The 24825-nt window shown below is 34.7% G+C and overlaps 3 protein-coding genes across 5 annotated transcripts in view; 1 reads left to right on the forward strand and 2 right to left on the reverse strand.

Annotated features, from left to right (window-relative positions):
* The window catches only part of LOC111055145 (centrosomal protein of 135 kDa), a 32183-nt gene extending 21596 nt beyond the window's left edge, over positions 1–10587 (reverse strand). For all 3 annotated transcript variants that reach the window (XM_039443818.1, XM_039443822.1, XM_039443819.1), the window contains exons 1-4: positions 9894–10587; positions 5842–5968; positions 3997–4170; positions 1575–1876 (exon numbers count right to left, since the gene is read on the reverse strand). In XM_039443818.1, coding sequence (XP_039299752.1) covers positions 1575–1876; positions 3997–4170; positions 5842–5968; positions 9894–10067 — 777 coding nt within the window. In that variant the 5' untranslated portion in view covers positions 10068–10587. The remainder of the gene's footprint in view (positions 1–1574; positions 1877–3996; positions 4171–5841; positions 5969–9893) is intronic.
* Positions 10588–15465: 4878 nt separating this feature from the next.
* On the forward strand, positions 15466–21741 carry LOC120355448 (glutathione S-transferase 1-like). Its single transcript, XM_039443823.1, has 6 exons — positions 15466–15626; positions 15879–16024; positions 16581–16639; positions 17753–17894; positions 18714–18881; positions 21198–21741. Exons 2-6 carry the CDS (start codon positions 15884–15886, stop codon positions 21342–21344), a joined length of 657 nt encoding a protein of 218 aa, XP_039299757.1. The 5' UTR covers positions 15466–15626; positions 15879–15883; the 3' UTR covers positions 21345–21741.
* A 1717-nt stretch (positions 21742–23458) lies between these two features.
* On the reverse strand, positions 23459–23794 carry LOC111055144 (V-type proton ATPase subunit G-like). Its single transcript, XM_022342312.2, has one exon. The coding sequence runs from the start codon at positions 23792–23794 to the stop codon at positions 23459–23461; it is 336 nt and encodes a 111-aa protein (XP_022198004.2).
* Positions 23795–24825: the final 1031 nt, after the last annotated feature.

Raw genomic sequence — 24825 nt, forward strand, 5'->3', positions numbered from 1 at the left:
ATTTCTGTATTCATGAACCAATATTGTTAGAACTACATTTGTTAGATAGAGCACTCATTGAGGTTGTCTTTAACAGGAATTATAATTTTTTTCAGTTTAAAAATGCCCCCACTCTTGACTGTGGAAGAACGAGCCAAAATAGCAGCTCGTTATGAGGTCTGGGGATCTGTGGTGCGAGTAGAAATGTGGTGGAGGGCTGAACGAGGGATCCAAGCAACACTGTTAAAAAATGCCATTCCAAATTACTAACAACAGGGAGTGTCGCAGATGCAAGACGATCAGGAAGACCATCAACGTCAAGGACAGCAGAGAATGTTAACAGAGGTCGTGAAATGTTCATGAGCAGCCCTAACAAATCACTGCATCAAGGATCTCGTGAAAGTGGTCTTTCACTTTACTCTGCTGCAACGATTCTCAAGAAAGATCTCAATGTTTTTGCATCCAGTGTTGCATGGATCCCTCGTTCAGCCCTCCACCACCTTTGAACTCGCAACACAGATCCCCAGACCTCATAACGAGCTGCTATTTCGGCTCGTTCTTCCACAGTCAAGAGAGGGGGCATTTTTAAACTGAAACGAATTAAAATTGGTGTTAAACACAACCTCAAGAAGTGCTATGACAAAAGTAGTTCTAAAAAAATTGGTTCATAGATAAAGAAATTATAGCTGTATAAAAATAGGAAGTGACTTATCAGACACTCTTTAGTTGAAGGGGAGAAAGACAGGAGAACAGCGCTGCCGATTCTCTTCCTTGCCACTGCCTTCAACAGCTACATTCGCCCATCATTATTAAGCAGCTACATCCTTATTGAGAACCGAATTTGGAATATAGTTCCTTTACCCATACCTGGTTGATTGTTCTTCAATGGCCAAAAACAATAGTCGACAGTAATTGCCTTGAGTTATACAAAATATCGGCTTGAAATTTTGAACATAAACGACCTGTACCATGGGATATCTTCTTATGCTATATTTTCTCTGTGGTGTCACCGTAAATGATACAGTACCAACACAATATGATACAGTAACACCTCAACTTGATACACAGCACCAGAACTTGATACAAAACTTCAATACTTTGAAAGAATTCTACATACCAGGGGATATCTTCTAATGCTATCTTCTCTCTATACTACAAAACTATGATACAGTATCCACACAATATGATGCAATATCACCTCAACTTGATACACAGCACCAGAATTTGATACAAAACTTCCAAACTTTGAATTAATTCTACAAACCAGGGGATATCTTCTAATGCTATCTTCTCTCTACACTACAGCTGTGATACAGTATCAACACAATATGATACAGTATCACCTCAACTTGATACACAACACCAGAATTTGATGCAGAACTTCCAAACGTTGAATGAATTTTACAAACCATCGGATATCTTGTAATGCTATATATAATAATAATAATATTCGTATAGCTTTTATTGGTGGGGATTTCCTAACGGTAGTTCCAACTCGCCTGAATAATGATTTGAGCCGTCAATGGGCCTTACGACTGTCATACTTCAGCCGGGACCGACAATCTAACGACAATGCTATATATGATGAAACTCACCCTACTCTGTACAGCAGCGATTTCCTCCAGATATCCGAGCTTCTCCTGTTTCAAAGTGACCAACTCTTTGAGCAGTGAGTCGATCTTCTTCTTGGACGCGTTACAGACATCAGCCACTGACGTAACACCTGATGTAGGCTGATGCGATAATGACGTCACAACGGATGTAGGATGATGCGTCAATGACGTCACAATACTACCAGGATGATGGGTCAATGACGTCACAGTTGATGTCGACTTGACGGGAGATCGTCTTTCCTGTCTGACACCTGATGCAGGTTTCTTGGGATGTGTTTTTGGCACTGAAATTGAGAGAAAAAACATCAAAATTATTTGTGGGAACTGGAGAAAATTGTAGAAAGAGGAGTAACTTTGATAAATATAATTATTGTGACATGAGAGACCTCGTGATGCAGGTTTCTTAGTGTTAAGTCATTAAGGGCCGGTTTCCGAGCTCGGGATTTAGCCAAGTTCTATACTTTAAACAGCTGGAGTCAGAAAATTGGCTTTCCGAAACAGGGCGTAGACGTAGTTCTCGTTTAAAATAAATTTCGAAAAACTAGAAAATTGGACACAAAATAAAATAAAGAGAAAATAGTGTAACGTTGCAGCTTTTTAGGAATGTTTCATATCGTCAAGGAAAAACGTTTCTAATAAGAAATGTGTACGTTCTGTGTACAGTAAATTGTTCCAGTTCCAATCGTAAATTGTTCCATCACGTGACTAGTGCAAAATGTTCCCATGGAACGCCATTTCAAAATCGTTGGTTCAAGCTTTTGGCGCGCACTTATAAAGTTGATTTACACCAAAATGTGTCGTTTACTAGCTGCGTGAATGAAGAAAGGCTGTTTTACAAACTTACCGTCTAGAAAAGTGTGCATCTCTTTCATTCCATTACTCTCAAATTTTCTATAGAGAAAAATTCATTTGTACAAATTCATTTTTAACAAATGGTTATCAAACATCATTTTGTTGGTTATGTATTCTATGGCTATGCTATGGTAAACAAACTATCAGCCCATACGCAGAGAAGCAAGCAGACTACAATCATCGACCAATGAGAGCTCAGATAGTTTGAACTGTACCAGGCCGGATAATTTACCACGCTTTGACTGTGGGGCAGGAACTTGGAACTGGAACTGGTTTCTGGTACAGAATCTGTCAAAATTCTTCCCATGTGACGCGGAACGTTTTACTCTTGGTAAATTGTGAATCGGACAATTTACCACATTCCATGTACACAGAACGGGCCCAATGAGAAAATGAAGATAATCATAGAAAGTACGACTACGCCCCGTCTCGGAAAGCCAATTTTCTGACTCCAGCTGTTTAAAGTCTAGAACTTAGCTGAATCCCAAGCTCAGAAACCTAAAATTATGGGAAAACTAGAAGAAAATTAAAGAGAGAGGAGTTTTAGTAACATTGATAAATATTGTGACATGAGAAAACCGCAGTTGTGATATGTTTCAGGCACTGAAGATATTTTGAGTAATGTGCAATAATCCAATGCAATTCATGAAATATCCCAGAAATGATTTTAATATCTCAATAACCATTGACTTTTCTTGTCAGTTCTTTTATGGCACCAGTATGTTCTAAAATGGTACTATCTTATGAAAAATGACATGTGAATTCCAATGAAAACGGTCTCAAGTTCATATTATCTTCATTGGTTAAGATATATTTTAAAACATGTACACTATTAAGTACATTTCATGGGATATCCCAGAAATTATTTTTTAAATCTTTATTCAATAGTTAAATATCAATAGTAGTAGTTCACAACTCTATCGTTATAGCATATAACTGACTATGCATTGTCTTCTTTATGTTTCAATTAATTAGTTTTAGTCAGTTCTACTCAATCACTTGACGAGAGCACACGGCTACCGAAATTCTTTAATTCGGTATTTTTTGTAGTTGTATAATAAAGTTTCAATTTTTAAAAACTCAGTCGTGTGTGTCGTCCAATCACTTGACTAATGACAAGTGCATTACAAAATAACAATAGTCAAATATTGAATTCAACAAAAATGCGTGATGTAAAGTCAATGAATACAATTACTGCTTGCAAAAGAATGCTAAGACTAGAAATTATTGTGATATCTCTCAATAACTATCGACTGAATAATTTTGTTAATGACTGTAAAATAATGAAATCTTATGAAAAATTAAATTTGAAGTCCAATGCAATCTGTCTCAAGTTCATATTATCTTCAATGGTTATTGAGACATTTCAAAATATGTGCACAATTACATTCAATACATTTAATGTTATAACCCAGAAATTATCAAACAACCATTGACTGAATAAATTTTTGATGGCTGTAAAATGTTCTAAAACGATCAAATTCTATAAATTACATTTTTAAATGACATGGAATATTCCAGAAAGTATTGGCAAAACTAATGCTATATTTACCTGATAGCTTATTATAGGAGGAGGTAGGCTTGCCGATACCCTTTAGCAGCAAGATCTTCTGTCCTTTTTCAGCTAATTGATGACTCAGTTCATCTATTCTCTCTAAATGTTGGGAGCAGACAAACTCCAAGTCTGAATTGTTGCTTTCTAGAGCACGGATACGCTGTTTCAAATCTGAAATTTAATTCAAAAAAATCAAAATTTGTTAATCTATTAATACTAGTACTGTGAACAGTAGACCTCACACAGTATTCTCATCCACAAGTACCTGATTGAAACTATAGACCTTATATATGTAAATACAGCAATAGACTGGCTTCTCCACACATCTGTGTAATCACTTGTCAGCTGATTTATGATGAATAATTCTATATTCTGATTTTTACTCTAATTTATTTTGGCGTATGAAGGAGGCTCCTTTTTCCTTTATATTATCCTTGAAATGCAAAATTTCCAAAAACCTTGTAGGCCTATATAAGTCGACGCGCAATTAAATACCTATGGTAATAGGGCAAGGAAAGTAAAAAGGAACATACCTGCCAAATTTCATGAAAATCTATTACCGCGTTTCGCCGTAAATGCGCAACATATAAACATTTAAACATTAAGAGAAATGCCAAACCGTCGACTTGAATCTTAGACCTCACTTCGCTCGGTCAACTACAGAAAGAATAGGCTTCAAAATGTGTAGCATGTGTAGTATAAACACATGAACAGTCACTAGAAGTTGGAGATCGCTGGCCGCTTTAAAACGGCAACATTACGATTGAAGATTCATTTATTGTCAGAACACTTTAACAAAAATGCAAGACAAAGTCAACAATTAAATAAAAAATTCTAAAATATAACAATCAACATTAATAGTCATCACAGTCGCATCGTAATATATACAAAAGAAGACAAAGATAAGCAAATTCTATATAATATAATAAACATTTTTAAAACAGTTATATCACAGTTAAGAAAATACACAGACATCACCACAAATCCTCATAACCATATGGACAGCAGTCGATTAGAATCTTTTTAACGGAAAACTTAAAACTATTAATATCACATTCTTTAATATTAGCAGGCAGTTTATTAAATAACCTCTTTCCAAATTCAACAAAACTTTTCAAAGTTAAACGGTAATTGCACTGTGATAATCCAAGTGCTTCTGCTTGTCTTGTAAAATGATTGTGAATATTACTATTTATGGGTAAGATGGAAAGATTTTTTCTGGTATACATCAGACATTCAAACACATACAAAGCATAAACAGTCATAATATTAAGTTTTTTAAACATAGGTCGACAATGTGCTCTACTATCTACTTTACAAATGATCCTTATGGCCCTTTTTTGTACAACAAAAAGTTTTCATATTGGTATCTCTCCCCATGCCAAAATACCATACAACAGGTGTGACTGAATGTAAGCATAATATACAGCTACCAACACATCAATGCTAACAATATTTCTTAATCTACATAACATAAAAATGCCTCTAGATATTTTCTTACTCAATGAAAAAATATGATTTTCCCATTTCTTATTACTCTGCAATGTGATGCCAAGAAATTTGACATAACTAATATCTGTCTTACAACCAAAGTCAAAATCTAACAACTGGGTCTTATCTTTATTGAGGCAAAGAAAGTTAGCATCTGTATCCCTCCCGCTGTATGCTTTCTCTGCTGCGCATGCCGATCCCAAGTAAGAAGTAATTTTGTACAGAGTATAATAGGACTATTGGCTTGGGTTAATAGTGAAATTTGCAACATAAAAGCCCAATACCATGGGATATCTATATTTTCTCTATGGTGAGACCATAGAAATTAATTTATTTAAAAGGAGATCCAACCTTTGAAAAGCTTTTCGTTGACATCCTGTTCCTCGCTCAAAGCTTGCCGCAGTCTCTTACACTCATGTACCAATTTCTCGTTTTCTTGTTTCAAAGGTTCAATTCCTGAGCGGGTGTTGCCATATCTCTGTAAAAATAAAAGCATGATTTATTTTATTTAGCGTATGGCAGTATACACAACACATTTATGATCACAAAATTCGAAAAAAAAGAAAACAATAGAAAATTCATATATAAAACGAATGAAAATATCTTAGTCACTTTTGACCTGGAAATTAGAGGCATGCTTCCAGGGTATTTAAGTAGGCTATTGATGCTGGTTTAGCCACCAGGAAATCTTCATGTGCACCCGTGTATGCTGATCTGGGACATTCCTCCACTATGTGTCTCACAGTCTGGACTGCTCCACACTCACAGAAAGGGGAGTCAGCCTTCCCCCACTTATGCATCAGATAGGAACATCTACCATGATGAGTTCGTATCCTATTCAATGCCGACCATGTTTTACGAGGCAAATCGAAGCCTGGTGGCCTTTTGGCTACAAATGGGATATCAATGTTCTGCTTTGCTGACCACGTTGTTGCCAGGCCTCAGTTAAACGGAAACCTGAATCTAAGGCTGTAATTGCCGTCCTAACCGGTGGCTTACGAAATTGCAGACGGCTCTGATTGGCATCTTGTATATCCTCATGTATTGGCAGGCTTCGATTTTCCTGTATCTTCTTGTACTCTCTAGTAAGGGCATTCATGCGTCGAAGATTTGGGGGTGGGATGTGACTCAACACCGGGAGCCATTCCACAGGGGTAGATTTCAGAACACCACCTATCATTCTCATTGAGTTATTTAGCTGAACATCAACCCTATGAACATGAGAGCTATTCATCCAGACTGGAGCACAGTACTCAGCAGCTGAAAAGACAAGGCTTAGGGCTGTAGAGCGTAATGTAGATGCTGAAGCTCCCCATGATGTTCCGCAAAGTTTTTGCATAATATTGTTTCGGGTTTTTAGTTTTAAAAATTTTTAAAAGCATGATAATATTAGACTATGACTCAATGTTCATTACCCTTCACATTAATTTAAAAGTTTTGAAATTTTGTGCAAGTAATTCAGTAATTCAGTTTTCTCCATCCATGACCTGCACTTGCTGGATAGATTGCATCATTGGGACAAACTTTGAAACATAAGATTGAGATGGGTGGCAGTTAAAGTGAATTTAAAAAACTCTGTATTGCCTCCTCATTCAGGGAGTAAAGCGGCAGGTTCACAAGCTTCGCCCAAAGCACCTTCTCAAATATATTTTCCTCCACCTACTGTCTAAAGTACTTACTTTACTCCCTGAAACATAATACTAAAGTGTCACTTTTTCGCTCTCGGTAGTAAAAAACAGAAAAACTCCCTAGGGAGTAGAAGTGACTCCATTTAAATAACATGGGGAGCATCTCTATTTTAAAACTTACATTCTAATAGGTTAGAAGGTCTAAGCTCAGATGAGAAAAGCGTAATAGAGGTGTCTGTCATTGAGTCAACTGAATTCAATAGGCTACCACAACCAGAAATTTTCTTAACTCATGAAATATATGTTTGTATGATAATTATTATATTCTTAATATATTAGTAGATGATAAAAATTTATACAATTTTAAAAATATTTTATTCTATTCAAAATACCAGTCAACAAATATTTTTGATCTGCAATTCAAATCTGAACCGCGTGATCTGGAGTCAGCCATTTTTGGTAGCTGCTCAGCTGATATAATTGTTACAACTTTTGCCGATAGATAGCGCAATCGGCAGTGCCCAATCAGACGACCGGTTTTTAGGTTTTAGATTTAGGTTATGTTTTTAGAAAACATTGTCACCAATACGTAAGTTATTAAAATGATTTTATTAGCAGTTTTTATAAAAAAATGTAGATGAGGAAAAATGTTGTGTACATCACGAGCGAAAAATAATTTTTCTCCCTCAGGAAAATTGTTGCCCTCGGCGTTGCCTCGGGCTTCAAACTTTTTCCCACAGGGAGAAAAAGTCGTACTTTTCACTCTAGATATACAAATAACTATTACTTCCTGCACAGGGAGACTCATTGGCATCCTGTTGAATATTTTTAGCGCACTGACAGGAAAACTACTGTGTGACTGTGTGAGTTTTGCATGAGGTAGATCAGTAGTAATAATAATACTGAGGGTGATGCCCACATAAGCTCTTAGGCTTGTGCGTGGGTAATGAGTGACAGGGATGATGATAAGAGATGACGACTAGTTTTTAGGTAGACGGGACCGACGGCTTATCATCTCCTCCGAAAGACTTCAATATTAACCCACTTTCAAAGCGATCTACTTGAGACAACGCAGTCTAGAAAACATCTTGTTTCTAGAAAACACTATGAATATATGAACGTGAAGATGATCATTGAAAAAATTATAAAATACGTTATTAGGAGGTAAAAGTGTCTATCAGAACATAACCAAGATAATTAATTTGTTTATCATTTATATAAATCAAATTTTACAAGCTTATAAATTTTTAAAATGTTCTAACTGCAAACTAAGTCAATATAATTCTGATAAACTCACCAATTTTTAAGAAGTGCATGATTTTTAAAATGAATGGAAATATTTTTATTAAAAGCAAGATAACTAAACACAAAACAAACTTTTCAAACACAAGATTCCATACTGCTTTCAAATGGTAAACACAGACAGTAGTTAGGCTGTCAATCTGAACTCTAAACACATGTTTTAATATTTTTGTTAGTAGTAGCTAATGTTTTAAAATAGTGAATAGCGATGCGTCCTAATGATAATAGCCTGGGTGACCACTTGAGCGAGCCTCTGAATACAATAATTTATTCATGAATTAAAAAATATTGCTTCCCAATTGTTCGGAACTTACCTTAAACTGTAGGTCCACTTATCTCTCACCATCATGCGTCTCATTAACCTCGCACAAGCCTTAACCTCATGTAAGCAGCACCCTCAGCAAAAATAAAATGAAAAAAATAGGTAGCGCACGACGAGATGGCCCCTGATTTTTATTGTTTCAAGTAGCAGACAGAGACCAACTCGTCGTGCACTACCTATTAGAATACCAACATCATGTCTAATTTTGAGAATTTATTAATCAGGGTATATCTGAGTACAGTATATCCATCAATGCAAATTTATGAAGTGCATTTTTCCAAAGGTTAATAGAGTTGATGATTGCATTTCCACAATTACACAGTTGAAAACTTATAATAAAGAATTTTAAGGAGTAAAAAAGAAGAATCAAAATAGGAAAATATTTGTTCTGATGGGGAAAACTTTGCTGTACTATATTTTCTACATTTCCTTGCTTTTACATGCCGGTCCTTCCATATAGTATATAGGGAGTCCTGATATGGGTCGTATAAACAGTTTAAACTGAATCGAATCAGCTGGTGGTTAGATCCCGTCAACATTAGGACACCAGGAAAATTTTGCAGTACCATTTTGTCTACATTTTTTCACTTATACAGGCCGGACCTTCTAGGATAGTATATAGGGAGTCCTGATATGGGCCGTATAAACTGAATCGAATCAGCTGGTGGATAGAGCATGTTAACATTAGGACACCAGGCTGGTACACGAAGTGTTCAAGAGAGTCGCTGGGCATCATTTATTACTGTTTTCATTGCACGGTTTAGAGCAAGAGCTTAAAAATGTCTTGATTAGTATAGGACACCATGTTAGACACCAGTAGTTAGCCCGGCTACCATTCATGGAGTTTTGATGGTGTCCTAGCTTGATTTAAACACGGACACCACTGGTGTCTCACATGATGTCCCAATGTAATATGGACATTTTTAAGCTCGTGTGAACCTTTCTGGCGACCCGAGTAAAACACCAGCCGGACACTAAAGCCTCTGGTGTTTGTACGCCAAAATCAAGTGTATCATACATGAAATGTAGGACTTAATAACACACAAAAATATGTCCTTCAATCAGTTAATCATTGCTAAAAATTCAAATAAAATAAAATATTATGACTTAGCTACTTTTACAATATTTTAAAGCTACATTACTAAACAAACCTCTTGATTTTGAAGGTGGAGATTCTTATAATGATCCAATTCCTCCTTGGTGTGGATAAGGTCGGAGAAAATATGCTCAACAAGCAGTAAAGATTCTAAAGCTAGAGGTTGCCGGTAACCTAGATCATCTAGCTTAGATCGCAGAATTTTGTAGCGCTGTTCTGTCAAACCCATGGTGCAGATTGATAAAAACTAATGTTATCTTTAGTTTTAAAACATGTCGTATTTATTATAGCAGCATAGCACTCTCTACTAGAACTGGAAACTTCATAGAGAAGGAGAACCGCACTACTAAGCTATAAGCTACAGCAACAATAATAACCTATATTTTACTCCGGAGACTTTAGCCTATAAAGCTCTGTGGAAGGTTGAGCCTCAATCAAGCACAACTAAGCTTATCATTGTTAATCCTACACTGATTAAACTAATGTTCAAAAACTTTTAAATGTGGGAATTGTTAAATTTAAACCGTGCCTACTGTTCGTGGAAAACAACGAACTTCCCGTAGATTCGTGATGAGCACACCTTAAGTTTTGTTAAAAATAGATGTTCCACAATCTTACTGATGATATGAAACTTAGCTGGGTGTAAACCTGTAAACTATAGCGTGTTTGTTATGATAAACACTTTGGAAACACGCAACCCCAACCCCAAACCAAAACTTTGAATCAGGGCAAAACAAATCCAACAGACGAAATTCAAACAAGTTGTATCATGTCAAAGTGTCGAAGATGAAATGAGTGGTCGACAATACTGAGGTCGATATAAAGCGATAGTCGATAGTTGTGCTTGAGCGGTAAATTTTTGAAAATTCGAACTTTCATACCTGGTGAAAGTGTAGGTCTACATGAGTTTTATTTATTTATTAGATACATGATAATTTTTGGATATTGTGAGTAGTCTACTCAAAATTTCTGGATTTATTGATACATTTTTGTTTTGTTTGATGATATATATTTTTTTCAAATCCCTTTAGGAATTGAAAGTTCCTTAAAAATAAGTGTACCTAATTTTCCTATAGGCTTATTTCCAATCTAAATATTATTTAAATCAATGACCAGTCATTCCTGGATGAATTGCGTTCTTAAAACAAACATCCTAAAGTCATACTCTGACTAATTATTATTGTCACAAAATACAAAAACCTCAGTTAAAAAACTGGCAAGAGTACAAGTAAGATGCGGTTGTAGTTCATATTCTGCAACAAACTTATAACAATAATTCAAGCCAATTGAATTTGTTGATAAAAATATTCATCTATTATCGTATAAAGTTAAAATACCTTTCTATAAAACCTTAATACTATGTACACTTTTCATATTGAAATAAAAACACGATTCCGAAAGGTAATTTTTAAGTAGGTAGCCGTCTAGGATACTGGAGAACAACGTAAAAATATAGCATCTTTTTATTATATACTGGATACTGTACAGTGTAAAATGCGCACTTGAACAGTATTAGACTAACTGTAAGTTTTCAGTGGATAGTTGTTCACAGTTTGAACAGACGAAAAATAGTATTCTTTCATAGGAAATAGGAATCCTTTTTCATCATGATACTTAGAACTCAGAACTCTATCATATGATAGAATAGTTCTATAATCCAACACAATGGATCCAAGACAATCCAATGGTGATGGATCCAAGACAGCTTTACTCCAAGGAGATACTATGCAGATTACATAGGAATCCAACAACATTTCAAACTAGAAATCAAAACCACAACACCAGATACAGGAATATTCTCATCACTAATGTTGCAATACATAGTGCCTTCGACTATACCAAAGACATTTCAATCATTTAGCACCAAAATTATATAATCTACTACTTCCTCCAAACTTTAAACTGATTATTAATTCCTTAATTCCTCCTTCTACATCCATGACCAGGGAACTGGATAGATGGCGTCGAATGGTAAGATGACAGGTCAAACTATATTGTCCTTGTGAGCATTAAAATACTCATTGACTGAGTAGAATGGGTTCCTCTTCAGCCAGATCTCAACTCGGTTTTTAAAAGCAATACCCTGCAGGTTCTTCACACCAACAGGCAGGTCATTGTATAGGCGCAGTGCAAATATTGGGAAGGAGTCTTTTCTCTTGTTGGTTCTGCAGCCCGGAATGTCAATGTCAAGTCTCCTCCTTGTAGCGTGCACATGACGATCAGCCCTCAGCACATGACTGCCCTCGGTGTCCTTAACATGCAGCAGACTCAACAGTATGTACTGGTTGAGGACCGTAAGGATGCCCAGGTCAATGAAGATAGGCCTACAGTGCTCACGATGTCCTGCTGAGGTGATCACTCGAAGTGCTTTCTTCTGGAGCATCAGCACACTCTTGCAGCCCGCTGCATGCCCCCACAGCAGGAGTCCATACAGCAGATGGGAATGGAAAAGGGCAAAGTATACCATCACCATATCTTTCCTGCTGAGAAGGACTCTAAGTCTACGCAGCAAGTAGATTACTCGTGCCAGCCTGGTGCAAACTCCATCAATATGGCCTGCCCATGTCAATTTTGAGTCAATGACAAATCCCAGGAGTTTCACCACTGATTTATGGGCAGAGTCAGCAAGGCTGCGAAGTCCACAAACCAGTTGCTGAGTCTTCCCCTCATTCAAGCAGAGTCTGTTTCTCTCAAACCACTGCTTGGCATCATCAAAAACTCGCTGAGCCTGCAAGCCAGCTTGTTCAACCGTCCGCCCCCTAGAGTAAATTGTGGTGTCATCCGCAAACATCAGCACCGGTCCAAGAAGCCCAAGATCATTGATCATGACCAGGAAGAGTAGTGGGCCCATCACCGATCCCTGTGGCACACTATGATCCACCTGCATAGGCTGTGAGAGAGCACCTCCAATGGATATGATCTGCTTCCTTCCAGTCAAGTAGGATCTGAGGGTCACAAGCACCTCACCACCCAGTCCATACCCAGCAAGCTTCTCAAGAAGAACGAAGAATTAATCAGTCTAGAACGTTCAAAACAATAGTACATAATTGGTTGATGAGCAAAGGAAGATAGAATATAAAAACATTATTTCAAACAACTCATATTTTTAACTAAACACCTTATGACTTACCAAACACTTACTAATTACTAATCCATAAAAAAAGAAACAAAGCCTACTCTAAATCATGGTACGCCTTAGTGGAGTTGGTCAATTTCCACACAGAAAGCACTAAACATGTAGGAGACACATTATACGAAGTTTCTGAAACTAACTATTGTATGTAATTTTATTGTAAACTATCTAATATTTTCTGTAATTGATGTAGTAGTTTCAGTTTTTTTGGGAAATAAATATTTATTTATTTAATCATGACGATACTCTCGAAACTTTAGCATTACGGTACAGCAAACAGGATAATTTTCCGATAGGGGTCATAACATCAAGATAATTGAATGAAAAAGACTAAGAAATTGTCAGAAAAACATAGATTTATTTATAAACTTGAATTTTAAAAAACTTTTGAAGTGAAAATGCACTTACTTTTTGTATAGTGACGATCGTTTCGACCTGTTGTTGGTCATAATCAGACTGTGGAATTCACTCAGATGACAAGGCTATGTGTGGTAAGGGATGAAGGTGGTGGAATAGGTTGTGGTGGGGGTTGGGTTGGTGGATATTTAGTGCGGCGGTATTTTTGAAATTTGGACTATTTTGTCAAAGAGTGTGTGGGAAGAGAAATTTATTTGATCATTTAGGAGACTGTTGGGAAACTGTTTTGTGTGGTTGTAGATTTCGTATTGTTCTAATACATTGAGTTTTCTGCTTTTTGAGAGATATGGAGGATTTCAAGATTGGTGGCGATGTCTGTGTATGTGTGGTTTGTGGATATAATATGGTCAGCAAAGTTTGAGTGGCTATGTGGTTTATTAATGGCTCTGATGTGCTCTTTGTATCTTGTCTGAAAGTCACGTCCAGTCTGTCCGATATACAGTTTACTACAATCATTACATTTTAATTTGTAGATGCCTGGTTGCTCAAATCTCTGTTTGTTTGTTTGATAATTTTGAAAATGTTTCCTCAGTGAATTTGTTGTTTTAAAGGCAATTCTGTATTTGAGTTTTTTAAAAGATGATGCTACTTTCTGTGATTTTTTGTTGTAGTATGTGAGTGTGATGAATTTTTGGTCATTTTCCATATTATTTTTGGTTGATGATTTTGTTCTTATTTTGTGGAGTAGGTTGTCAACTAGAGTGGATGAGTATCCATTTTGTTGGGCAATGAATTTGATCGTGTTGAGCTCTAGGTTGTAATCAAATTGTGTCATGGGGATATTCAATAGTCTGTTGATCATATGGTGGAAAGCTGCATGTTTATGTTGGGTTGGGTGGTTGGAGGTATTGTGAATTACTGTGTCAGTTGTGGTAGGTTTCCTGTATATTTTAAATGTTTTGAAAGTATGGTTTTGTTTGGACTTCTACAGTATGTACTTCATAGACAATACTTCTATATTTGAAAACTATGAATCTACTATCCTTATTATTTATACATAAATTTGTACATAAAACAAATTTAGCTGAACACTTGACTAGTGGTGGTGCTTTAGGAATAAAATCTGGATCTCTGTCACTATTATCCATGCTGATATATTATCCAAATTCATTTCAAAATAGATAATTATAAAGGCAATAAAGATAATTGGAGTGACTTGAGATATTGTAATATTCACTCTAAAAACTTAGTCAATAAAGATTATCCAGAGTAACGAACAATCAAAACAACTTTGTTTGTGACATAACCTAGAAAATGATGGGAAATCAACCTTGATGAGCTTGAAAACAAGACATCTCCAGTACATGTCTGGTTTTCAAACTCATCGGTTTGCTAGCATATGATTTAGACAAGTGTAAACGCCATCTAGCGGCAAAACTAGGCACTGTACATGTCTGATTTTTACACCAATCGATTCGGCAGCTTCTGTAGTATAAGGATCAGACAAAAACCTATTTTCTCAAAAAATGGCGCTTGTCTGGTTTTTAAACTCAGGCATTCATATACAACAGAGATTTATTTATAGTTAGAAAAACCGGTTTCGATAATTACACCATTGTCAATCTCTGATAAACTCTGTTCAATCTCTGTTTATCAGAGATTGACAATGGTGTAATAACCGAAATCGTTCTTTCTAAGTATCACTAAATCTGTGGTTTTTTGACGATTTCTTAGTCTTTTTCATTCAGTATGAATAATTACCACAATATCAACTTCTCAACTACACAAAAAGGGAAAAACATCAAGATAAGGCCATCGGAAGTTAGAAGTGAGTAAATAAGATAATCTCTTCGAAGCATTACAGTAAGAAGTAGTGATTCATAACTAAGAAAAGTTATTCCTGACAAAAATAAACAGAAACTTTGATTCCATCTCAAGCAACACGCAAGAATCTTCCTATTTCAAAGACCTAGTAGCTTTGAGAACATATCACTCTGATCCAGATCAATTTCAGATTGGAAGAACGTCAATTCAGCCTGCGGTTGCAGTACGGTGTCATCTTACAAGGCATGTCAGCATAGAGAGAAATCGCGTCACATATCCACATCCATTTATGCTGAACCAATCTTGTATCATGTTAATACTGGCTAGACCGCTTTGCAGCAAGGTATTTGATGACAGAAAATGAGATTTATTTTTAGTCATATTCTGGTTCAGTTCAACTGGATAGAGTCTAGAGAGGAGACTAATAATAAATTGATAAGAACTGTATCAGCGTCATACACAGCTTTTCTGCAGGTGCGTCTAAATTATTATTACTATTTATATTCTAATTAATACCTATTAGGATGTATTATATAATATTATTGATAAACAGATGGGAATAAATTGGAAGTTACATTTGTTAAAATGCTAAGAAATGAATAATTATTAGTGAATGAAAATCCCAATTGAATGCTGTAAATCACCCCGAAGACTTCTGCTATATATAATTCTCGGTCAATATTTATTTATTTTGTGTATATTTTGTAAGACTTACATGTTTTTCAGAGAACATGACAATCGACTTTTATTACATGGACATAAGTCCTCCAGTAAGGGCGGTCAACTTATGTTTGGCGGCGCTCAATTTGGAAGTAAACAGGAAGGAAATAAATCTATTCAACAGGGAAAACTTGGAGCCTGCTTTTATACAAGTAAGAGAGAAAACTTGTTGAAATATGCGTAAAGTAGATCATAATATTTATTGAAAATTATTGTTCAATTAGTTGGGGCTTACAATAACTCATTTTTGGCACTGTATTCTCTAAATAGTCTACTGTTTACAATACTACTGTACTGTACTGATGAATAATTAAGATGATGATCTATAAAGGGAAGAATAGTTCCTGCATGTACGGAATAGGACAGTGATACACAAATTATGCATCATCACGTCTGAACAACTGACCTGATTAACTTTAAATTTGGCTTAAATATTCTTAATTTACCGAGGATGGTTATTTCAATCTCTTCAAGATTTCAGTTTGTCAAGTTCTTAATTGGATCCTTGCGGAGCACGGGTTATCTGCTAGTGGAGAATACTATACTACACTACTATTACTACTATACTATATTACTACACTACTAATACTATACTACAATTATTAAGATAAAATTATTTCAAATATGTTACATAATTGTAACGCATTTCTTATTGTTATGTGAATTTAATTAATTATAGTTGATGGTTGTATTTCTCAATTTTTACAGTTGAATCCTCAACACACAATCCCAACTATAGTTGATGATGGATTTGTTCTCTGGGACAGGTTGGTAATTAAGTACCGGTAGTCAATTAATCAGCAATTAATCAAGTGATTTATTTTTATTCAATTTAACCTAAAAGCCTACTTTAATAAAATAATTATAATTATTCGGTGCTCTAAATAAAACAATCTTATATGCAGTACAGTACCGGTGGTGTAACTGGTGAGGTGTTGTGATAATGTGGTGAAATTAGTGATCTTTTTGGCAACATCCAAGTGTTTTCAAAACAGTCTCAATATATGTACGTTATCTATATTCTTATTCCCATTCTTCTACAAAATGCAAAAGTAGTTTCCTTTACTTGGTTTTTATTCGTCACATTACTACTGATATATTGATTGGATTCATCATTTTTTTCAAAAAATCCAAAAGTTTCTTTACAACTAAATAAGAATTTTCAACTCAATAATTTTGAATTGAAGTTGCTTTCCATGACGAAACACTATATAATAACTTTGTTGTAGTTCTGACACTGTGTTTCTTGTGAATATTTGAGGCTGATGAAGCTCCTCTTCAGGAGTGAAATGCATTCCTCAATACTCCAACAAAAGTAAGTGTTTTTTCAAATATTTACAAGTAGCACAGTGTCTGAACTACAACAAAGTCAATCATTTTGTTAATTATGAAAAAAATCACCAAGTGATCCTTTCAGCAGGTGTGTATCTGTAGGATCCAGTCATAAACTACTTATTGATTGATTGGATTCATCATTTTTTCCAAAAATCCAAAAGTTTCTTTACAATTAAATAAGAATTTTCAACTCAATAATTTTGTTAATTATGAAAACAAACACCAGGTAAACCTTTCAGCAAATGTGTATCTGTAGAATTCATAACGTCAAAGCATAATTAATGAAATATTTATTTTATAATAATAAGATGCTAAGATAGAGAGTGAGAATAACAGAACTTTGAATGTGAAGAAATGGGATATTGCATTCAATATTTTTTATTTAAAGATATAGTCAACGTATTTATTCTTTAATCAGGTAGGTAGCTAGTTAAAAAAAACAGATAGGTATAAATATTTCTTCAATCAGGTAGCTAGTTTGTATAAATATATCAAATCAATTATAATAGTGATTAAATGATTTGTTCTTGAATTTCTCCTTGCAGTCATGCAATCAACGCTTACCTGGTTTCAAAATACGCCAAAGATGACTCGCTCTACCCAAAAGATATCCAAAAAAGAGCTATCATCGACCAAAGATTGCATTTTGAAGGATCTGTCCTTTTTACTCATGGAGTGAGATGCTTCGTGAGTACATTCCATAGTGTTATATTTCATCCTATTATATTAAGCGAGCAATTCCTGTATATTTATATCTGGTTATTCATGTTCAACGGATCTTGAAAACGGCTCTAACGATTTTCACAAAATTTGGAACATAGTAGTTTTATGATATAAAAATTCGATTACACTAGGTTTCATCCTTGGAAAAACTCGCTGAACGACATTAAAAGGATAATTCATCCTTGGCTGAAACAGCTGTGGATAGTAAAAAAGTGAGTGAGCGAGTGAGTATGTGAAAAATCAAAATATCGCATCCCCGAAATTCATAAGATGACATATAGCCAGCTGTGAAATATAAACACGATCATTTTAGAGAATTGTGTTCTGTTTATCAATACTGTAAATAAACATAACGAGCGAAGCTTGGTGCCCCGATATTATGCCTTAATAGACCTATAAGTAGTACGTATTTTAACCTGTAATTTCTCTGAAATTATCCTGTTTTCCAGACATTTCTGTAGTATTTCAAACTTGAAACTTCAAATCATTTATCATTTTTAAAAACCTAATTATTGCTTCAAAAGCCAATATCAACATCAAGATGTAGCATGCATGATTGCTATGATAAATACCTGATACCAATAATATAATCCACCACATACTGTACCGTAATTAATACAACATTTTTATTAATTTCAAAAAATTATCTACTCAAGAATTAATTGATTGTATGGTAGGAAATTATGAGGTAAGGTATTTCTCCATAATTAAAAGAAACCGACTCTACTTTCATTTTATTTTAATCAACTTGTCTATTTTATTCCATGTTATTTTGGCTCGCAGCTCCCTCTATTTTTCGGATTATCTAAAACCATCCCGGAAGATCAGAGGAGTCAGACAGACCAATACTATGAGATTGTGGACAAATTCCTCGAAGGCAACACATGGATCGCTGGTGATCAGCTGACTATTGCTGATTTCTCATACATTTCTACCCTCAGCGGACTCTCAGTAAGTTTTTGTTTCAAATTCAACACTATATACTTTCTTTTACTGGGGTTGAGCTTTAGGATTGTGCATGGGTAAAAAGATGAATGATGAGTGGACCTACAGGCTACAGCTTTAGGTGGGTTCCGAACCACCGGGAAGCGATGTTCAACTCATAAATTGTATTTATTACTTTACTGTAGCCAGTCCCCAGGCAATACAGTAGCCTAAATTTCTACCCTTGACGTGCACTTATAGGGTGAAATTTCCTTATTTTTGACAAAACTGCCATACGCTAAATAAATGGTATCTACTTATTTGAAAATAATCATATTTGAGGGCACCAGGAACTAGGTTACATCCTATTATTTCTCTCATAACGCATTTAGAGTTGGACTCTTGAAGTGGTCACCCTTACAACGGAAGTAGCAGGCGAATGAAGCTTAACTTACCTTATTAATAGCTTATCAGCGTGACCACATCAAACAGTACACTTTTTATTATGTCCACTGTTAACATGAATGATTTATTTCAGAAACAACATGAGTCACATTTTTGGCCATTTTGATTTAAGAGTGAATTCGGTATCTATGGATATAGCCACGTCTTTTCATGTAAAAACAACACCAGTCAAGCCATTCTACACGGTTTTTGAACGGCTTGAAGATTTCATTTGATGCAGAAACAACACCAGTCATTGACTTGTGTTGTTTCTGTGCTTAACAGCTGATAGAGTGGTCACGTGTCAAGCGCTGCATGCGGCGTCCCACGCTTATTCTTATTAGCATTTAGCATTGAGGTTATGTTTGTTTACAACTAATATTGTTCAAGTCTTTGTGATTGCTTCCCACCATACCAGTACAAGAGACATTTTATTTGAGGCAGTTAACTGTATCTGTTTTCTATATTCATAATTTGAAAAATGATAAAGTGAAGTTTTTTGTTTACCATATGAAGGTATGACCACTAAAGGTCCAAATGAGGTGACATCATTATGCAATACCTTGAAACCTCGATGAGTAAAAGATCTTCACATTTTTTCTGATGGTTCTGGATCGCAAAATAAAAATTACACACTTCTGCGAGCTACCGTATGTCAGCCTTGGTTTCATTGGGAAAATTAAGAGCAATCAACCAATATTTCCCAATAAGTGGACATACATTCCTGCCTTGCGACAGAGATTTTGCTGTTCTGAAGAGAAAGATCAAGAAATGTGACAGGATATACACTCTTAAACAGTGTATTCAACTCATCATTGAGTCAAGTCCTAAAGATTCATTTATTGTTGAAATCCCAAATTTTAAAAGCATTATTGATTATAAAAGTTGGTGGCCAAAGTTCTATAAAAAAATATGCTGTCGATTGAAACGATGGGGAGACATGTCCCTAAAGAAGATAAAGTGAATTTGAAGATTAGCAAGTTCATGCAATTCACGCATTCATATTCTAATGAAGGAACTGTTTCAGCTCATCGCTATATTGATGGACTTGAGAGCCACACTTTTCGCTTACGGAACACATATTCAGATGTTATCACTCTCCCAGACGCAGTAGCCTACCCAGAAGGATTTATTCCCATACTCCACACCAAAATAAGTGACATTAAGAAGCTCAAGGACTACCTACCAAATGAAGAAGAAATACAGGACTTTTATAATGAAATATTTGCTTGGCCGACCTGTGAAAGAGAACCTCTTGCCAATAATGATGATAATGATATTATTATTTACTGAAAGAAAGGATCAATTCATTCTCAGGCATCTATATCTATAAAATAATGTTTCTGCCAGAGTGTGGGAGGGTGAGATACCACCTATGTGAAAGGTACAAGTTAAATGCGTGTTTTTATTTAATTAAAGGTACAAGTATTTTTTTCAAATATTCCGAACCAGTACCCCCTATAATTAGTTTGTAGGTTTCATATAGTATGGGCACCCTAATGTTTTTAAATAAATTTATCAATAATTGACTCAAATTGCTTTCAAGATTATTTTGATTGATCACCAACATCTTTCTGATCAACCGAGATACAAATTTTTTAGTATAATGTATATTTGGACTGTAAATTTTTGTGATCTTTATAAAAGTGTTTTCATAAACTCATTTGAACTATTTTTATCAAAATTAGGGAGAGGAACAGTTTTGGGTTTATCCTGTTGATTCTCTCCCAATCATTAATTTGATGTTGTGATTAAGGAATGTAATAAATGTAATGTAAATGTAATAATAATGTAATAACATCAAAAACAATTTATTTTCATTCAAACAATATTAATAAACTCTATTAAATTACCAAATAAAACATGAACTTAATTGATCAGGTACTTATATATTTCCAGCAAATATTCACCGGCGTGGAGAAATACAAGAATATTTCCACTTACATGGATCGCTGCAAGGAAAACATGAAGGATTATGATTCAGCCAATCAGCAAGGAGTTGACAAATACGTTGGTATACTCAAGAACATTCTACAGTCTGAATAATATAATTTCACAGAAGTCTGAGAGTTTTTCAATATATTACAAGTTCAACTTAATTTTTTGTATTTCTTTAGTGAACGTTCTTTGTACGGTAAGTGTTTTGTCATAAACAGAACTAAATTATTGTTAACTCAATTGAATATTTCTTGAAAAATGAATGTCTGTTGTCTTCTCCCAATCATATTATACTGTAATAATGATTTTGTGATTGTCAAATGAATAAATACATAAAAAATATGTATTTATTTATAATTTACAATCAACTTAAGGATAAAGAAACAGACTACAGACTAAAACTATTGGCATGAAAAATAAGAAACTAATTTTTCCCTTTTTGCGTAGTTGAGAAGTTGATATTGTGGTAATTATTCATATTGAATGAAAAAGACTAAGAAATTGTCAAAAAACCACTGATTTATTGATAATTCTGCTGCTCTTGTATTTAGTTTTAGTTCATCAGAGATTGACAATGGTGTAATAACCAAAACCGGTCTTTCTAATTATCAATAAATCAGTGGTTTTTTGACAATTTCTTAGTCTTTTTCATTCAAAACTAATTTTTGTTATAGAATAATAATTCATGTTAGAATATTATTAAATACATATTTGAATATGCAACAGGAGTATTAATTGTATTATTTCGTTCGCCGTATCACCCAGGTCAAGTAGATCAGATTGTACATGGGAGAATAATGTATAGTATATAGAATAAAAGGTAATAGTTTCTTGATCCATTCCGAGCTGCGATGTATTAACATACTTTTCCTATGTATTTCAAACAAAGTTTGTATACAAACTTTAATGTCCATTATGAAGCCATCAGAACTCTGGTTAAGAAGCAAAAAATGAAATCTCACAAGTTGAATAAGATTGATGTGAAAAGTGATGATTATTTGGGATTTTTTGGGTGATTAAAGAATATTAATATTTTTTAAATATTATTATATGCACCGCATATGCATTCACAGACCAAGGTTATTAATAATTTCACAATTATTAAATACTAATAGACTCAATTATGTTCTGGATCAACTGACAAGCCTCTTCTCCAGCAGCATGAGCTTCAGTCAGCCCTCCATGATATGAGTATTGTGGACACTCAGATGTCAGGTGATGTATTGATTGAATTTGACTACATTGGCATTTGGCACAGAGAGTCATAGGTGTACCCCCATGCTGTCATATTTTTAAATATGATATAATTATCTTTTTGCTTTAGAAGCTTCAATTTTAATTATGAAAGTTGAAAAATATTCTTTAATTAGCAGGTTTCAAGCTACAGTATCATAGACTCTTTGTCATTTCTAATGATATGCTTTTTTTTAAAAAATATACACCGTGATTCAAAAAGATTACCACAACTTTGAAAATTGATAACTCTGCAAAGAATAAACAGAGAGTAAAGCACTATCTGTCATCGATTTGAGGAAGCTCTGAAGTTTTTTTAGTTGCTTATTTAGTCCCATTGGCACTCATCTGTCCGTGCCTATTTGAATGAAAACTATCTGAGGCAATGGATCGGCTGCTAAGCAGCTCGAGACAGAGCGCTTCATCACTGGCCTCCAAGAAGCCCTGACCTCACCCCCTGCGATTTTATTTCTATGGGTGTACGTTAAAGATAAGGTGTATCGACCGCCTCTACCAGCTAACATTGAGGAGCTCAAACAAGAAATAACAGCAGCTAAGCAAACTGTTACGCCCGATATGCTACTGAGGGTGTGCAACGAGTTCGAGTATCGTATTGATATCACTCGAATGTCTGGAGGGGGTCACATTGAACATTTGTGAACTTGTTTTCTAGTGGGGAAAAACATAATTTAATACTCTTCATTTTGATTTACAAACTAAGTTTCTATTATGTTTCCTTGATTAAATACAGATTTTCATAGTTGTGGTCTTTTTGAATCACTCTGTATAATACAAGTTAAGAAAGTAAGGAGATTATAGAATGAAAATTAATTTTCCATATTTATTCAATTTTAACTCTGTACTTGACGACAACTTCTGTGTAAATTTATGTTTGACAAGATCTTATATTTATGTACCTATATGGATCAAATGAATTATTATGTAAAGAAAATTAATAAAAGCATCAATTTTTCATTGTAGCAAACATTTTAATACTCAGGAATTTTAAAAACAAGTTCCAATATCTTCTCAATCATGCTTTTCCTATTGCGAGTAACGGTGGACCTCATAATGTCCAGTTTCTTCCTGGTTTCCATATCGATTCTCGCCGTAATTTTAGCACGAAGAGCCGCATGTTTATTCTCAAAATTCTGAAATTCCCTTTCTCTCTCCTGTCGATACTGCTCTATTTCAGCCAACGCTTCCGTTTTTGCCAGCTTTAGTTTTCGCTCGCGACGTTTCTTTGCTTCGGCGACTTTTTCTGCCGCTATTTTCTCGGCGTCCAATAGCTGTCTAATGCAGGGTGTCACAGGAACTGACGTCATCGTAAAACGTTCGGTACACTTGCTATGAAGAGAAGTCTTAGTATAAATCGTCAATCACTTAGTGGAGGTCTTCAAGATAATGAGTACTGGTACTGAAAACTATACCTCTTCGATCAAGATTGTTATTGAATTATCAATTGGATTATTATCTCGACTTTAAAATTTTTGATTATTAATTATTATTTTGACTTCAAACCTACACCTCTCCAATCAAAACTGTTATTGAATTATCAATTCAATTGTTATTTTGGGGACTTCATCACTAAGTGATCAAAGTCATCAAAGAGTCAATCTCCAAGTAATTGTTTTAATTGAATTAACATTGTTTTCAGCAAATCATCATTGCTTCTTACTTTTATCAAAACTATTATTCTGTCTCATAACGGTGAAACATTGAAGAGGAGAATAAGGAAAACTTTGAGATCTTTAGATCCAGAATTAAAGAGTTTGAATCAAGTAGGTAGTTTCAAAACAACAAGTTGCAAAAGATTTTTAGAAAGAAGTACCTATTTATTGTATGAATAAAAAGTGTATAAGTCTTTGCAAAGTCAAAACAAAAAAGGACGGTATATGGTAAGTGGTTTACCTTCTTTAGCACTATATTACCACCAAGTCAAATCTTGAAGTCTTCAGGTTATGTAGGTTTGGTACTGTACTTGTTGATAGCTTGTTCTGGGCTATCAAGTTTCAAACTGTATAAAACTCTTTAAGAGACTGAACAGTGTTCGTTATTTCAACAATTCAGAAACTTTTCAACGCACAAAAACTATAATATTTCAGTGATCAAGGAAAACTTTTTCCCTGAAATACTATTTTCAATCTGATATAAATATTTATATTTTTTGCAAGAAGTTTCAAGCAGCTGTTTAAAATTAACGGAAAAATATGAAATTCAGAAATAATACACAATAAAAGTTAATAAGTACACTTTTATTTCATCAACTAGTTAAAGAAAAATCTGGTGTGGTGCACTCACACAACTTTCCCAGCCGTTATGAAAATTGATCAACTGACGCTAGTGTTCCCGCACA

Source organism: Nilaparvata lugens, unplaced genomic scaffold, assembly GCF_014356525.2.
Source record: "Nilaparvata lugens isolate BPH unplaced genomic scaffold, ASM1435652v1 scaffold1639, whole genome shotgun sequence".
NCBI lineage: Eukaryota > Metazoa > Arthropoda > Insecta > Hemiptera > Delphacidae > Nilaparvata > Nilaparvata lugens.